Source organism: Petaurus breviceps, unplaced genomic scaffold (assembly GCF_028583685.1).
Source record: "Petaurus breviceps papuanus isolate PSGF00001 unplaced genomic scaffold, PetGlider_PUasm1.0 218, whole genome shotgun sequence".
In the NCBI taxonomy this organism is placed as follows: Eukaryota; Metazoa; Chordata; class Mammalia; order Diprotodontia; family Petauridae; genus Petaurus; species Petaurus breviceps.
Genome location: NW_027185872.1, coordinates 9,348,921 through 9,366,021, shown reverse-complemented (window position 1 = coordinate 9,366,021; position 17,101 = coordinate 9,348,921). Strand labels below are relative to the sequence as shown.

Here is a 17,101-nt window from a genome sequence, read left to right as displayed (position 1 = left end):
TCCACCGTGACCTGCTGGCCTTCTCCATCCGACAGAACGAAGAACTTGCCGCTGGGGTGGATCTTCTCCAGCCGGGACGTCCCACAAAGCACACGGGCCGGTCGATGAAGTGCGCCACATGCGCGGCTCCGATCCGCGTCCGCGGCAGCTCCAGCACCTCCGCCATGGCGGGAAAGAGCCTGGGGCCGACCCAGGGGCGGGACTTCCGGCGGCTGCGCGCCAACCCGTTCCGCCCTGCCCGGAAATTGAGCCCGCCCCCGCCGGAAGTCGGGGGCCCGGGAGGGAGGGGGCGGGACGGGGGCGCGCCCCGGAAGTAGCCCTGAGGGGAAGGAGGGGCGACCGTAGCTGAGCCGGGTGCTGAGGTGCGGGGGCGCGGTGAGGGTGACCCTGCGTGTTGGAGCCGCGCGCCCGCCTCAGTTTCCCCAGCAGGAGAGAGGGCCCGAGGCCACGGCCTCCCGAAGTGCCTGGACAGGGCGGGCCCGCTCTCCGCGGGGAGGGGCCTCGGGGCTGAGAACGCGGACTTCCGGAGGCCTAAGACAGCTCGGGGGCGGGCCAGCCCTTCCTGGCTGGGGGGAGAGGGGCCCGCGGCCGCCGTTGGAACCGGGGCAGCTCGAAGGCAGGACTTGTGGCTGGATGGGGCGGCTAGGCGGGAGCCCGTCACCCCGGGCCGCTTCCTGGCCCGCTGGGCTGGGGGCGCCCCGGGGCGTGGGGGCCGTGACTGCTGCCCTGGTCTCTGGTCTCCGGGACCCCCTGGTGGGTGACCTGCCCGGGATTCGCTTTCTTGGTGCTTCGCAAGCCCAGCCACCCTGTGGCCCGTTTTACAGATGGGGAAACTGAGGCAGGCCGCGGGGGAAGGGCGTGGGGCGGAGGGACACAGCCTCCAGAGCGAGGGGAGCTAGCGACTTTGAATGTGCACTTGGTTCTTTGCCCTGTCGGTGTCCTCATGCGTGTGTGCACATGTGTGAAGGTGCTGCGTGTCAGCCGCATCAACTGCCTGCTGTGTGCTGGCGGGGGGGGGGGCCCGGGGGGGGGGGGGGGGGGTGAAAAGGAGAAATGTGGGCATGGTCAACCCTGGGAGCCCGGCATGGCGCCGGGCACTTTACAGGCGTCTTAGGGGAGGGAGGTCCTGTGAGGAAACAGGCTGAGTGGTGGCCAGGGCCCCCCCCAGTCTGGAAGCATCTGAGGCAGGATTTTAACTCAGGACTTCCTTCCTCTGAGTCCAGTGCTCTACACACCCAGCTCCACAACTATGACCTAACCACATGTGATTTCAATGTGGTTTTGTGGGACAGTTAAGTCAGCAGGCCTTTATTAAGCTCTTCCTGTGTGCCAGGCATTGTGTAAACTGGGGAAGACAAATACTAGTGAAAAGAATCATGTCCCTGCCCTCTGGGACCTTCCATTCTAACAGGGAAAGAAAGAAGGGGCTGCAAAGCGGGCCCATGTCACGAGTGAAGCTGGGGTCTGAGTGAACCAAGGCTGTGGGGCTGACCTTCTGAGTAACAGCATCAGCAGGGCGGGGTGCCCCAAGGCTTCTGCCTGGGTGAGGCCCTGGGCAAGGAGCCAGGACTGTTAAGAGGGCCCTGATTAGTGCCAGGTTGACTGGTACATTCAAAAGGAAAGACAGGGGGCCTGCCCTCAAGGGAGCCAGCCTTGTGCTGCTGAAGAGGAGGCCCTGCCTGGGAGGGAAGGAGCAGCAGAGCTTGAGGGCCCAGCCTGGGACAGGAGTTGGGCCCCAGCTCTGCTCCTTGCCCTGTCTCCCTTTGCCTCCTCCTCTTGTTAGGACAATCCCCCTTCCCCCAAACTGAAGTTTGTTTGGCCAGTCCCTATTCCCTCCCTGACTCTCCTCTGGGCCTTAGGCCCCGCTTCCGTCCCCCCTCCCCATGTTGGCCCTTGTTTTGTGTGAGGGAGGAATGTGTGTGTGCATGGTACCGTATCATGTGAGCATATACGTGTGTTTGAGAGGGAGGATGTGTGTACATGTGTATTTGAAAGGGTTAGTGTGCTTACTTACACATGTGAACCGGTGTGAGCATGTGTTGAGTGTGAGTCTGGGGGGATATGTGTGTGTGAGTATAAGCATGTGTGTCAGATGGTGAGTGTGAAGTGTGAGCCCCCCTGTCCCTTCACATCACAGTGGGTGGGGAGTGCCCTGGCCATCTGGAAAATCCATGTAAAACTTTTGGGGCCTCCTTTTGTGGCACAGAAGGCTGAGCTTTTTCTTTTTCTTTATGGTGTTTCCAGCACCTTTTTGGAAAACCAGGGTTAGGTATTTGGTCACAGTCTCTGTCACCTGCGGCTTCCACAAAGCTCCCCTAGTTCTCACTTACTTCCTCATGCTGCCCCGGGATACATGGGGACCGCGTTGAGGGACGGGGGAAGTCGCACAGTGCAGGGGTGGCGGTCTTCTTCCCTTGGAACAAGTCTTACCCTTGCCAATCCTTGGGCCTCCAAGGTCCCTGTTGTACTTTTCAGTTTCTCGGGGCACGAGCTGTGGCATCCGTCCTGGGTCCTGGAACAAGACGTCGCTGACCATGTTCCACTTCTTCCGCAAGCCCTCTGAGCCCAAGAAGGCACCGGTGCCGGAGAAGGAAGCCGATGGCTTCGTCCTTTTGGGTGAGGCTGGTCTTGGGCCCTCCTGTCCTTCTGTCCTTCTGTGAATCATGTTAAAGAGGTCTCTGAGCAGCCCAGAGCAGGGCAGGGATCCAGATGGAGAGCACAGAGAAAAGTTGTTTGAAATGCTGGATGAGACAGTCTCGTGTTCTCTGAAAACCCAGTAGAAGTCCCATCTGGCCTAGAATAATGCCTAGGAGGTCAGAGCAGCCACAGTGAGCCTGGAGCCCTGAGGATGGTGACTTCCTCCGGCCTGGTTTGGCTGAGGGCCTACTATGCGCCAGCCATTGTATTGCACAGGGATGCAGGAACAAAGAGTAAGACCGTCCCTGTGGGGAGATAAGCAGATTCACCCGAAAATATAGCAGTGACAGTGACCAGAGTGACTGCTCACACTTATATGGCACCTCCTGTGTGCCAGGCACTGTGCTGAACATTTTAGAAATGGAATCTCATGGTCTTCACCACCCCAGAAAGGGAGATGCTCTTATTCTGTCCCCATTTTACAGGGGAGGACACTGAGGCACACAGGCTAAGAGACTGGCCCTCTGGTCAGTGGCTGAGACTGGATCAGACTCAGTCTTCCTGCCTTTGGTGGGAGCAAAGGAAGGGCATACATATAACGTTAATAAGTTTAAACATTTACAAACACAAGGGAGTTTTAGAGTAAGACCCCCAGCATTGGGGATGGGGGTCAGGAGAGGCTCCAGGCGGATGATGGCAATTGAGGGCCCAGTGGATAGGAGTCAGGAAGGGGGCACCTTCCAGTCAGGGGGGATGGGCAGTGCTGCAATGCCCAGACAGGAGACAGAGGACCACATGTACTTTCAGAACAGGGGAGGCCACAGTGCGGGGGAGGCCAGGGGGTCAGTGTCTGAAGAGGCTGGAGAGCTGGACGGGGCCAGGTTGTGAGGGGCTTGTACAGCACCGGGGCAGGGCTCCGGAGAGGGAGGAGAGGGCTTTGTTGGCTGCTGTGAGTTCCCTACTCTTTAGATTTCCACGTTGTGGTAAGTCGTTTACATTTTTTAACGTGGGAAATGGCGATAATCTGTATTAGATGCCAACTCTTTTATCCGTTTCCCATGTTTTTTGGTATTAACAATTGTTCAAGGAGCTTCTGACCTGAACCAGACAGCCCAAGAAAGCCTGTGCTGGAGATCACACACTGGTGGCTGAGGGATTGGTTCTTCACGTGTCTCCGAGAAGACCATGTTCTTAGCTAGTAAGGATGCTTGAGAATGTCAGCAGCAGCTAGCCTTCCACTAGCTTCCCGTCTGTACAGAAAGATTGGCCACAAAGTATATGTAGAGACACCACTCCCCAGCTTCTGAAGCGTTACTTTTTTTTATACCACTGTTCACAACCAGTAGTTACGGTGGAAAAGTTCATTCCCGTGTGCATATGTGTTTACATGTGGATATGCTCTACACGTACAGCCTGTGCAACAGTAATTTTTCTTATATGTAGCTGAACAGATCTTATCCTGGGGCAGAATCAGTTTGCTGACTATCTTTGTAGGAAGCTCCAGTTTTCCTCGGTACTATGAAACATGAAATTGGCTGCCAGCTGATTTCCAGAAAGGCTTAAAAAGTAATTTCAGCCAAGATCAACAACATGCCAGTAAAGTCCTTTATTCCTCTGGCTTTGAAGGTGACACAGCAAATGAGCAGAGAGCATCGCCGCGGAGCAGCCCCTCGGAGGGAGAAAAGCAGCCTTCTGAGGTAAGAGGAGGCACCTTTACTGTGTCTTTGGGGACAAGTCTTTTCAGAATGGTGGGCTCTGTGAGCAGGGCAGGGGAGGGGCCCTGCTGAGGCCAAAGGCAGAGGTTATGGTCTGAGGCTGTGGCTGCTTGCCCAGGGGATGTGGAGTTTTCATAGTTGTTTTTCATCCATTTTTTCTGGGCAACCCTTCAAACTTGGGGTCTTTTCATTGGAGTGTTTTGGTTCCTTTCTGTTCCATGACCTTTCTTCATCAGGCTCATTTCCCCTCTGTTTTCTGAGAATCTGTTGGGTTTTTTGCTTAGCAGCTTGCCTCATTTCTGAGCTGTCTCTCTTTGCCTCCTAGCCCTCTGCTCTCTTGTCTTTGAGGAGGAGGCACTGTTGGCTCCTCCACTCACAGCCCCCCACAGCTTTCCCTGGGGGACTGGAGGTGTGCTCTGGCTGCCACGTGTAAACTCCATGGATGTCAGAGGCTGGATTTGAAGCCCCCCACTATCCCATCTGTTCTGCATTAACAGGCCTCCTCTGTCCCTCCGAGCCAGGCCTCTTTCCTGTTAGAGGGTAGGCCAGTGTGGTTGTGAGCCTCCTGTTCTCTCCTCGTATCCCAGAGAAAGATGGGTGAGCCTGGGCCTAGTGGGGCTGAGGAGGGCATGCGGGGGTGGAGTCCCCATTCAGCGCCATGCTCTACTTCACCTCTTACCTCCAGCCCTCTGATGGGCACCAAAGCCGCTTGCAGGGTAGTGACAGCACTGGTCATATCATCAGGAAATCTCTTCAGAGCTGCGCCGCCCTTCCTTCCCTTCTTTTAAATGAACGGACCAGTGGCTGGAGCCGGGCCCTTTGTGAACTCCCTCCTGTCAGCAGTGTGGAACACCACAGGATAAGTGCTGAGCAGTGTGCCCTCCCTGTGTGGCTACCCAGCCGCGTCACGCCTAGACCTCAAGCGGACAGGCAGGAGGAACAGTGTCTTCCTAGCTTCCTGACGTCCGTCCTCTCTGTGTGACGGAGGCTGAAGATGATGCCTGCCTGTGTGCTGGGGTGGTGGCCGACGTCCCTGGCTTGTGGGCCGAGCCCCGGGGCAATCGGCATGTGTGCTGATCCAAGGGTCTTGTTGTGGGTCATGTCCCGGCCTAACTCTGATGGAAGTAGGAAGCAAAGTTCCTGTTGTTGAATGTGCCTAAACATGTCTCATAAAGTGATTATGCAGAATCGTCATTTGTATGGGGATGTCCAAGCTTGTGCTCTGATCTCGAGTCAGCCGAGCCATGGTTCAGAACAAGCAGACAGAGGTCAGGAAGACGAGAAGTAAAAGACCTCCCACAGACACCATTGTTCCTGTGAGTGTCCTGCGTGACGGCCTGTGTCTGTGGAGGCAGAGCTACAGTGATTTCCACCAGTGGGAGACGGGGAATGCCAGGATTTGCAGGGGTGCTGATGAGCCTGAGGTCCTCCGTAGGCCCCGACCCCCACCTGCCCTGTGGCACTGACAGAGACACTGAGGATCTTTAGTCGCCAGAATGAAGCTCAGGGCTCCCCCTCCCCCTTCTGTTTACAGAAGCAGCCCCGCCTTCTTTGAAATTGCCCCCTGCCAACGGCTGATGTGTCCTTTGGGGCCACTGCAGAGCAGCAGATTTAACATTGTCGGAGCGATAACTAAGGTAAGGATGCTGAAAACACGCAGAAGGGTACTCCTCTGCTCAACTGAAGAGGGGTGTGTATCATAGCAGAACCTCCCCGGGCACCCCAAAGACCCAGGCTCCTGGCTGGGAAGAAGGAGGAAGGAGGAAGGCATGTGCTTTGCTTCTTCTTGTTTTAAGTGTGCTCCTCAGAACAGGAATCACTGCCCTGGCTTTCTGCCTGTCCAAGCCTCCCCCGGCCTGCATGCTCATGTCTACTCTCCGATGTTGGTGATATTGGGATGTAAAGCACACCTGCCCTCGAGCCAGTGCCGGGAACCATGTGGCAGAAAGGGGGTGCACCAGGAGACAAGCAGGCTGGAGCTGCACTCCCAAGTCTGATGCTGGCTAAGAGGCAGAGTGTGGCTCCAGTCCCTACCCTACCCGTGTGCTGGATTTGGGGGGAGAACAGAACTGTGTACACCCACAAATGGTAGTGCTTGTGAACACACCTGGTGAATCCCACGGGGGATTTTTAGTCTGGGGGAACGTAGCCTCCCAGAATACATCAGAAAATCTAGGCTGGGTTCCTTGAGCACCTGCTGTGTGCCCCCACCTCTCCTAGGACTTTCCTTATTGGTCCAGAAAGTGAAGGAGAGTCCAACATGGAAGACTGGTGTTGGTCATTGCACTTTGGGATGTCTCTTCAGGGTTAAGCTTTTTAGAGCCTCACCAGCAGGGTGAGGTCCATCCTTCACATGGAATCCCAAGAAAGGATAGAAGCTGCTTCAGAGTCCGAATGCCTTATTGGGGGGAAGGAGGGATGTTTGCTTGTGTCCACTCCCAGTGAACACAGCAAAGGTGATCAAAGCTGTGGAAAATAAATGAAAAATCAGGCCCATGGGAGAACATTAAAGATGGGGGCCCTGGGAACAGAATCAGAAACATCATCTCAATGGCACGTGAAGGATCGTTTTGTTTTTGTCTGTTTGGGAGTGTTGTGTCTATGAGGACCAAAGAGGAAGTGTAGCCTTGGATGACAAGAAAAAAGGTTTCTGCTGCACATGGAGACAGTGCTTGGCTGGCAGGGCTTTCCGACAGGGGGTCCCAAGTGCACAAGGTGACAAGTGACAGTTGCCTCCTTGGGCAGCCCCCATTGGATTAGTGTTCAGTCCTGCACTCCACAGCTTAGGGAGGACAGGGATAAAGGAGGGACTGGCTCTGAGGAAGACGATTTGAATGAATTGGAACTCTGGGCTTCCTAAGCCAAGGGGACAATGATGCATAGTGCCTGGCATGCTGCAGTCACTCAATAAATGTGTGTCCAGTGATGGATGGAAGACTTGGGGAGTGGTGATGGTGATTGCCAGTGGTTGGTCTGGTGTTTGAAGGGCAGCAATAGCAGTAACAGCAGCAGCAGCAGCAGTAGTGGTAACACTAGCAGCAGTAGTAGCAGTGTTAGTAGTAACAGTCACAGCAGTAACAGTAGCAGCAGCAGTGTTAGTAGTAACAGCAGTAGCAGTGTTTGTAGTAAGAGTCGCAGCAGTATCAGCAGCAGCAGTACCGTGTTTCCCCGATAATAAGACACTGTCTTATTATTTTTTTGGACAGAAAAACACCAGAGGGCTTATTTTCAGGGGAGGGCTTATTTTAATGAACATTGACAGCAATTTTAATAAACAGGTAAATGTGAACAAAAAATGTACCTTTATTCAATAAGCAAATCACTGGGGAAGAACAGGATGATGCGCTCACTGCTGCAGCTCTGATTGGATGCAGCTCAGAGCAGGGCGTGCGTTTCACGGGGGGGGGTGCGGTGCATACAGAGGGTACCGTAATGTAGCGGGTAGCACAGGGGATCACCTTCACTACAGTAGCAATCTCAATAGGGCTTATTTTAGAGGAATCTTACACAGTAAGGGGAGGGCTTATTTTCGGGATAGGTCTTATTATCGGGGAAACACGGTAGTAGCAGTGTTAGTAGTAACGGTAGCAGCAGCAGCGGTAGCAGTGTTTGTAGTAACAGTCACAGCAGTAGCAGCAGCAGTGTTAGTAGTAACAGCAGCAGCAGCAGCAATGGTAGTGTTAGTGACAGTTACTGCAGCAGCAGCCAGCACCATTTTGGGAGACTTTTAGTCACCAGTAGCTTATTGAATCCTTTCCAGCTTCCAGAAGTTGCTTTTTTCATGCAATACAAAATTTGTCTTCCTACAGTCTTCATTCCAGTTACCTTGCATTCTCCATGGCCTCTAGTTTCATATTTGCTTGATGTAAAGTCACAGACTCGGCAGGGTAAGACTCAGTCCATGTGGGGTGAACAAACTGTTCAGAAAGGCTGGTAAAAGCTTATTAATTGATTATAGGTTGTCCTTTGTTTTTGAAGAGCCCCGTAGCACTGATGTTGTCAGGGCACAGTGTGTCTGGCTGTGGCCAATCAGCCCGCCCTGAGCTCACATGACTCTAGCACAGGGTAGAACGTGGGTGGTCTGTTAGAACTTTGGAGGTGGTGAAGTCTTCTACAGATGAAAGGGGCTGTTGAGATAATAGGATTCCAGCTCCTGGTGTGGCAGGTACAGAAACAGGGCCCAGGAGGGGAATGGATTAGCCAGAGTAGCAGGCCTATACCTTGTCAGTGGAGGCCCCAGGAGGAGCATTCGAAGCTTGAAGCTTGTCAGAGAGAGAGCTTTGCTCCTGGCTCATTTGTCAGAGTAATTTTCTCCCTGTGGAGGGACCAGGTCATGGGACTCTGCTTCCTGTTTCCCACCACTCCCCCAACATCACTTTCAATGACCACAAATGCTGATGTGAATTTACAATATTTTTTCTTTATTGTGTGTCAGCAACCCCAGTCTGGGGCAGGCAGAGCCCCTGGGGTTGATGTGGTGATTGTGGCAGCCATGCCAGATCCTTAACAGGAAGGACCTTGGAATGTCTCATTTTCTACACCTTTCAGTCAGTGGTGTAAGTCATTTATTCATAGGCATTCGCTAGGTCCCTAGGTGGGGAAGGGAGGACACCTTGGGCCTGGAGACCACATGTGGCCTTCTAGGACATTGGGTATAGCCTTTAGACTTGAATGCCAAGTTTTACAGAACCAATCCTTTCATTAAGGGGATTTGTTCTTTGAAGTTTGGATTCAGTCAAAGGATCTACACTTGAGGACCTGGAGGGCTGCACTTGAGGACCTGGAGGGGCACACCCGGCAGAAGGTTCCCCACCCATGCCCTAGAGCTGTCCTCTGGAGAGCTGCAGGAATTGGCTTTACAAAAGCTTGTGGTAGGTGCTTAACGGAGTTTGTATCTGCCCCTCCCGGCACAATCTTGGGGACTGAGAGGGCTCTAGAGGCCTTCTCCTGGCTGGGGTTCTGACCATGGAGGCTTTGGTTCTGCAGGGAGTTCATAGACCAAGCCCAGGAATAGCGAAGCTGCCTTCCGTGCAGGCCCTAGAGAGGAAGTGCGTGGGCACATGTCTTCAGAGTGTCTGAAGGGCAGCAGCAGTTGAGACTGGGACATAAGATGAGACCCCCAGGGTTGGGTTTTCCCTGACCTTTTTAGAAGCATTTTATGCAGTGGAAAGACATTCAGCCTTACTGGCTTTCCTCCAATGCCTCATCCCCTGCATGAAGAAAACAAGACACTGATGGATGTGGCTGTGAAGATAATTTGGCCCAGTGATAAAGGAGCCCCCCCATGGTGATGCTTGCCTGCCATCCATGCTTCTTGGGGAGGGGGCCGGGAAGGGAGAGCTCAGCCAAGACCTGTGGCAGGGAGCAGGGAGGAGATGAGCCTCTCCTGACTCTCCAGACTTCCTCTGCCATCCCACCATGTCCTTCTCACCCTGGACTGGGCTCCTTCCTCTCCTCCCCAGGCTCCTCCCAGGACTTTCATCTTCAGAAAGGAGCCTGAGCTGTAACTGAGCTTCTCTCTGTGTCCCCGGGCATATCCCTTCCCCCACCTCCCCTTTTCAACTTCCTTTCATGCCTTGTCTTCCCTGTAAGCCCTCCTAGGGCAGGGACTGTCTTTGTTATTGTGTTGGTCCAGTGCTTAGCAGAAGACCCAACGCATTAAATACCGGGGAAACACGGGGATGCAGGAAGTGTAGTATGGCATGTGTGAGGTGCAGCAAAGTATGGTCTTGAGGTTCCCAAAAAGAGCCCTGCCACCCCTGGGGGCTGGAATGAAGGAAGAGAATTCTGAAAAACCATCCGTACACGCTTCATCTGCTGTGTCACAGAACTAAAAGTCACAGGATTACATTATTTTCCAAATAAACACACAAAATGCAAGTTATGGCTGGTCACCGGTCGAGGCCACCACCAGGTCTTAATAAGCAAGTGTTGGCAGATGAACGTGTTGTCAAGAAGCTCCGCATGCATCGGCAGGAACGTGTGACGTAATGATTTGTTTACAGTGCAGTACTATACAGTTACATGCTGCAAGATTGCATCAAAAATTTCAATGGAAAAAACCCACAAATTTACAATAAATTATTAAAGATGCATCAGTTTGAGTATATATATTTCATATATTTTTTAAAATGACACAAATTTTTAAAAAATGTTATAGAAAGTAGATTTCCAAAGGGGACACTGGGTAATTTTTTTTAAGGGAGGGGTGGGTCAAATAAGTTTGGGAACCTCTGGTTTAATCTGTCCAGATCTTATAGGTCTGAGCCATATAGTAAAGACCTTTCTTTGCAAAGAGTGCTTTATTTTGTAGTAGCAGCAGTAATAGGGAGCCATGGAGGCTCAGTGAGGAGGGCATTTACATCTCCTTGTACTTTAGGAATATCAGCTGGGCACTCTGGAATGTGGGTAGGAGGTGGCAGGGAAACCATAGGGGACCTGCAGTGACCCTGGAGAGAAGTTACTGAGGATGGTGGCCATCCAAGTGGAGACAGTGTGAGGTGAGGCAGGGTGAGAACTGACCACATGGGCAGGGCGACTCCTGGGAAAAAAGGACAGATGGTGTCCCCAGCAGAAGCCAAGAGGTCGGCAGGAGCGGGCACATTTTACTCTGGATGTGTCAGCTGTAGCCTGTTTTCAGGGATTCTGAGATCCCAGACATGTCTGGGAAGAGATTTGAACCTTTGAGGGCCAGTTACACCCTTCAGAAGTGGGGCCTGAGGAAACAGATGGATTCACAGCCAGAATCCAGTGTTGGCTTTTCTCACCAGCCTTGCTGAGGCCAGCCCCTCTTGGGAGCTCAGCCTTACAGAGGCTGAATTGAGCCTTATGGGAATCTGGGTCCAGGGATTCTGCTTTATTAGTGTTTTCTGTGATCTCCACCTCTCTGCTTACTCTCAAGAGATACTCTGTATTGCCCTAACCGATGAATATTTGATATTCTTGTTTGGAAACCTGGCAGCAAAATAATCTCCTATTCCTTAGATTCTGAGGAAAGTCATTTGGTCCGGCCACATTCACCGGCCTTCAGAGCCCCTCATGAGCTGCCCCCTCCCTCCCCTGCTCCACCAAGACTCTCCATCTCTCTCTGCTTTGGGCATTCTCTCTGGCTGCCCACCAGCCCTGGAACGCTCTCCTAACTACTGACCTCCCTGGCTTCCTCCAGGTACCAACTAAGAGCCCACCTTCTACAGGAAGTCTTCATTCCAGTGCCTTCTTCTCTCTTCAGTCACTTTCTGTTCACCCTGTACACAGCCTTCCTTGTAAGTGTGTGTGTGTGTGTGTGTGTGTGTGTGTGTTCCCCTCCTTTAGATCCTCAGCTCCTCAAGGCTGGGACCTCACAGCACTGAGTTCGGTGCCTGCCTGGCCAGGTGGCCCCACAGTAGGCACAGGCACAGCGGCAGGAAGCCACTTTCCAGCTGCAGAACCTGCCCTGTACCTCTCATGGTCTTTTCTAGGTTCAGACACAGGCAGCTCAGACGGGCACCTTTGGGCTGGGCTTGAGTTGGCCCCCCACATCTTCTCATCTGCTGTGACATTCTGCCTTATATCCGTCTTTGTGTTTCTTCCTTTTCACTCTCTGCTTCTCCTTTTAAATCTCCTGCAGTTCTGCCTGGAATCACCCTCCCCTTCCTCTCAGCCCTTTGAACCCCCCTCTCACAGGTTACCTCGTTTGTTGGGGGGGGGGGGAGGACTTGCATTTCCTTCTCTGCGGGCTTCCTTTGTTCCTCCTGTAGAATGGAAGCTCCTAGAGGGCCAGGGCGGCCTCCTTATTACCTGCACTGCCTAGCACTGTGCTCAACATGTAGTCGGCGCTTAATAAGTGTTTGCTTAAATGAATTGTATCTGATAAATACACGTGGTCTGTGGCATTATTGTGGTTACTTCTCGAGTGACTTCATTTTTACTAATCCCTGGCATCTTTTCAGTCACAGAACCACCTGACAATAGCCAATGATTGTATTATTTCTACCAACCTGAGGGCCACTGAAAAATGAATTCCAGATCTATTCTTTTTCTCCCATTATTGTCCTTAGGGACTTCAGAGTTAACTCTGACTAGCTCTCCAGCCTTATCTCTCAGTTTTTCAAGGAATTTTTAAAAAGTTTGAAAAAATAGGTAAGATTGTTAAGAGCCTCACAGTAATGAGTTGTCATGGACCTCATTATGTAGTACCGTACCTTGATTAATGCGAATAAGACCCAAGTAATAATTTTAGAATGGACCCTTTATTAAAACCACGTGGCTGATCAGGGCACGTGGCGGGCTGAGCCGGCACCACCCACGTCTCAGGTACAGCAATAGCAATAGCCGGCCACAGCCCCGATCTGGGGCAGAACTTTAGCTTATAAAGGGGGCCTTACGTAAGCAGTGATTGGTCAGTACCCACCTTGAAACTCCCCCAGAAGCCCGCCCACTTCTATGCAGGTGAGCTGACTGGGGAAAGGGCGGAGACCTAGTGAGGGAGGGCGGAGCTGACCTGGCAGTCTGCTCACTTCCTTTGGGGGTGGGGGGTTGTGGGGAAAACCAGGCATAGCAGTTCGGAGTGAGGCTGATTAAAATTGTGCCGAGAGGCAGGAGGCAGGATGGTGGGGACACATCTCACATCGAGGGGTGTGTGTGATGAAAAAAACCTCATCCAAAATTTAATCAAGAACTTGGAGATCTCTTAGGGTAGGAACAGGAATTTATTCTCTTCCCTGGGTGAAGAGGGCAGTCTTCCCCATGATCGATCTTGAGGAAGAGGCCCTTTACAAAAGGCAGAACAAGAATTCATACCCTAATGGCCTCCCTTCTCCCATTGGTTGGGAGGGGGGGTGGGCTCGTCTCGGCTTGAAAATCTTCCCCTATGGTAAGAAATAGAGGAGCCTACCAAGGAGGCTGATTGACAGCAAGGGAAAGGGAGGCGGGGCCTACAGAGGCGGGAAATCCAAAAGCCTCCTGAAAGGGCTGATTAATGGCAGAAGGAGTGGGGGGGGGGGGAAGTTCTGAGAAGTTTTCACTTCCCCCCCACAAGAGGGGTAAGAGTGGAAGGGCAGGGGGGCTATGCTCTGTGAAGATGAGAGTTAATTTGACCTTTTGGGGCGTGAGGTCGAGGGTGCTGGGCAGCCAGTGGGCAGTTGACTCTTGGTAGCTCCTGGGGGTGTCTAGCAGTGGTTTGGGGCTTAAAGAGAAATCCTGTGGATGTGACTGACTTATATTTTGGCAAAGTTCTCTCTTACTGCTCTTGGAGAGAGGGATTGAACACTTGTAGGTTCCACACTAGCTGGATGAGTGACCTGTGCCGCCCTGGTGCAGGGCCCCTGGCAGCTGCACTTGGCCCTGTGCTGTCTGTCCACATTCTAATCACTGACTTGGATGGCAGGCCTGAGCATTGGAATGAATCTATTCATGGCAGATTCAGTAGAGATAAGTGGAACATCTTGCATTTGGACACCGAAAAATCAACTTGCAGGTTTAATGAGGGGAGGCAGAGATGGGTAGCATTTGTTCTGAAAATGATGCGGAGGCTTAATTGGGCCTTGTCCTTATTCTAATCAGTGCTGGGATGTGGCCCCAGCAGCCACCTTGGGCATGGGGTCTGAGAACTGGGGACAGTACTGTCATTGTTCTCAGATCTGGGCCTGGTGGCTTAGGAAGACAGGCAGCCAGATGGGGAAGGGCCTTGAGAATCATTCAAAGGAAATGGGCATGTTGGAGAAGACTGAGGAGGAACAGGAGGGCTGGCTTTGCTATGCAGAGAAGGGATTGGGTTTGTTCTGTTTGGTCCCAGAACCAGGAAGGGCTGGGACAGGGGGGGCTTTGAAGAGACCGACAAGCAGACTGTCTGGGAGAGCCCTCTCCAGGGGGATGGCCTGCCTAGGGAGGGGAGCTGCCCCAGAGGTCTCTGAGTGCTTTGTGCTGGGGCTTCCTTTTGTGTGTAGTGCAGACAAAAGGCCGTTGAGGCCCTTTCTAGCTCTCATGCTCTGAAACTAGAAAGGTAGAGTGAACAGAGCACCAAAGACTCTGGGTTCAAATCTGTACCTTGTAGCTTTGAGACTTCACACTTGAGGGCTTTGCTTTCCTCCTCTCTACAGTGGTGGTTAATATTGGTGCATGTCACAAAGTGTGTGAGCCTCTAGAGGGCTTTGTCAACGTGAAAGCCACTACCCCTCCCCTTCTTTCTCTGCTGCCCCGTCTGAGTGGGGGTGGGAGCTGGTGAGATCACCAAGGGAAGAGAGCCCAGGACAGAGCTCTTGGGGCTCCTCCGGTGAGTGGGCATGCCTGGAAAAGAGTGTGGGAGTGTGCATGCATGGGCTGGGTGTGAGAGTGGGTGTGTGGTATATGAGGTGTGTGAGTGGGTGTGATGTGTGGTATGTAGATGTGTGGGTGTGAGTGTGCATGTGTGCTGTGTGTGGGCAGCCAGTCCATCTGTGGGGAGGAGAAGCTGACCAGAGCAGCCAGAGAGGAAAGGCAGAAAGATGGGGTCCTGCTCTGGGAGCCAGGGAGCCTGGTAGAAGGGGAGGGGGGCAGCCCTTGCCCCCCTTGGACATCATATTTGCACACACCATGCCCAAGCTGCCCAGGGTCGTCTTGAGAGAGCTTACAGCCTTGTTTACAAGGTCCACCGTGTGATTTTTGTTCCCTTTAGGCAGACGTGGGAGACCAGCCCCATGGCAGTGCATCAGGCCCTCTGAAGGACATAGAAGGCCAGACCGTGGAGAGTGGTGCCCTCATGGTGGAGCTGCTCAGGGATGTGCCCTTCACCCTGGCACCCCATGTGTTGGCAGTGCAGGGCATTGTCTGCGATCTCCCTAACCACTTACTGACCTCTGATGTCAACGACAACTTGTCACGATTTTTGTATGATTTTACTCTGGAAAATTCTGTGCTCTGTGACCCCTGACGGGTTGGCAGGACAGGTGTGGGTGAGCATCTTAACTGCCAAATGCTCTTGTAAAATCTTATGTGGCTTAGTGTTTTCCTGTGACTATTGGTGTTCGAGGACCTCCAGGAAATGGAGGATCAGGATTCAGAGATTTTCACACATGTTGATGTTGCCTTATTTTGGAAATAGCCACGTTTACATCCAGAAACTTAGACCAGGCTCTGGGTCTCCTGGCTGTGGTCTGGGGAGCTCCATGGCAGTGGTCGATCGGGGGAGGAGGCCTTTGTCTTATCCACACACCCCGAGCTGGGCTCCTCGCTGGCCGGGCTGGTGGCTGAGGGTCTGGGGGAGGGCGGCCCATTGAGCCCCTCTGCCAGGCTTCCAGATCAGCCTTCTTCACTTCCCTCACCAGCTTTGTTTTTTCAAGGACTTTTCTCTGACCCTTCCTCATGTGAGAGAAGTCAGGAAAAGACAAATTTGAATCTGGCCCTCTACACTTGCTTAGCTGTGTGACCCTGGGCAAGTCATGACATCTCTGCCCACCTCATTTAAAAAAAGGGGATAAGAATATCTTTACTCCCAGGTTCTTGATGAGAATTAAATAAGAGAATATGTGTAGAGCGCTTTGCAAACAAAGTGCTGTGTAAATGCTAGCAAAGGGCAGTTACTGTGGTCACCTCCTGTGTCCTGGTTATGCACAGTGAGCTGTTTTTAGTCAGCCTCTTTCCTAAAGAAAACCCGTCTCTGGATGAGGTGGACGACCCCAAGCAGAGTTTGCTGGCCACAATGCAGACAGAAGTAGGGTTTCTCCTATAAACTCCCAAACGCTGATTTTCAGCCTCAGGGGCAGAGGGTTTAAAGGGTTGGTCTGTGCAAGCCTTGAATGGACCTGTTTTCCTCCTCCCGACAGTGTGACAGCCTCAGGCCAGAGGCTCCTTGGTGATTAACCTGTGAGGGCCCCTGCACCCCCAACGTGTCCCTGATGACTCAGGGAAGGAATCACTGAACTGTCCCTGGACCTCACCTGACTCTCACTTTCCAGAGATGGGCATTCTTCAGCTGCTTTGATCCATGTTCACCAAACAGTCCTATTCCACAGTGCAGGGCGCAGAAAGGGTGGAAGGCTGGATGCCTGTGCACGCACACGAGAGTGGCATTATTTTATGAAAACTTCACCCAGAAGATGTGACTGGAAAGGACCTGCTTGCTGTTTATATCACCAGCAGAAATGAGCATTATTTTTATAACATGTTCTTGTGTGATCACCTTTTTTCACATGCCCCCAATAGATAATATTTTTACACTGTAACCACTTTCCCTGAGTGTTTTGTCAGATTTTGTTTAAAACACTTATGCATTTCATCCATCCATGTTATGTTGTAAATTTGCTATTATTTGCAGAAAACGTAATTCTGTTAAAGTAAATGAGAATTAAATATGGAACATTAAGAGAATGGTTTCCTTTGTATTAGTCAGTGTCTATATATAGTGTTCCAGTTTATCAGGGACTGAGAAATTGAATAACCTGTGGTGAATGATACACAGTCTTCAACAAAAGCAGCCTTTAGAAGACACCCCCAGCCCCACTGGGAAGGAGCCCTCTGAGGGCGGCCTCCTGGTGGGCAAAGGTCACCAGCTGGGACAGGTTGTCAGGGATTGTGGGTGGGGTCCTTCCCAAAGGGAGGGTCAGGCTCTAATGAAAGGTGCTTTCACCTGTCCTCGCACAGTCAGCAAGTGGAGAACCTGGAAAGGGGACATGTAGGTGAACAAACGAACACCGAGTTAGGCCCTTTGTCCCAAGTCACAGCATTTTGAGACCTTTCGGGAAGTCTAGAGAGTAAGGCCACACCTCTCACTTTGCAGTTGACAAAAGGAAGCCCCC

General features: G+C 52.3%; 2 protein-coding genes across 13 annotated transcripts in view; one reads left to right on the top strand and one right to left on the bottom strand.

Annotated features, from left to right (window-relative positions):
• RPA3 (replication protein A3) overlaps nt 1-235 on the bottom strand; it is a 1,697-nt gene extending 1,462 nt beyond the window's left edge. Inside the window, 2 exon segments of the mRNA XM_069094473.1 lie at nt 12-77; nt 80-235. Of these exon segments, the coding sequence (XP_068950574.1) occupies nt 12-77; nt 80-166 (153 nt within the window). The 5' untranslated portion in view covers nt 167-235.
• Nucleotides 236-258: 23 nt separating this feature from the next.
• Nucleotides 259-16,673, top strand: UMAD1 (UBAP1-MVB12-associated (UMA) domain containing 1). Of its 12 annotated transcripts, XR_011169520.1 has the most exons (7): nt 267-362; nt 2,476-2,616; nt 4,264-4,334; nt 5,887-5,989; nt 11,518-11,614; nt 14,983-15,259; nt 16,130-16,673. XR_011169520.1 is itself a non-coding variant. In XM_069094462.1 (6 exons), exons 2-6 carry the CDS (start codon nt 2,599-2,601, stop codon nt 12,139-12,141), a joined length of 621 nt encoding a protein of 206 aa, XP_068950563.1. In that variant the 5' UTR covers nt 263-362; nt 2,476-2,598; the 3' UTR covers nt 12,142-13,198. The 12 variants fall into 12 exon arrangements, 10 of the variants coding, with proteins under 10 accessions (XP_068950564.1, XP_068950563.1, XP_068950565.1 ...); XM_069094462.1 differs by lacking the exons at nt 14,983-15,259; nt 16,130-16,673 and adding an exon at nt 11,810-13,198 and having other exon boundaries at nt 263-362; XR_011169521.1 differs by lacking the exon at nt 5,887-5,989 and having other exon boundaries at nt 264-362; nt 2,456-2,616.
• Nucleotides 16,674-17,101: the final 428 nt, after the last annotated feature.

Excerpts from the sequence above, each read along its gene's own strand:
- UMAD1 (XM_069094462.1), top strand. Across the intron at positions 5,990-11,517 it reads TTGTCGGAGCGATAACTAAG|GTACCAACTAAGAGCCCACC; the intron begins GTAAGGATGCTG and ends GGCTTCCTCCAG. Across the intron at positions 11,615-11,809 it reads CCCTGTACACAGCCTTCCTT|GTTCAGACACAGGCAGCTCA; the intron begins GTAAGTGTGTGT and ends GGTCTTTTCTAG.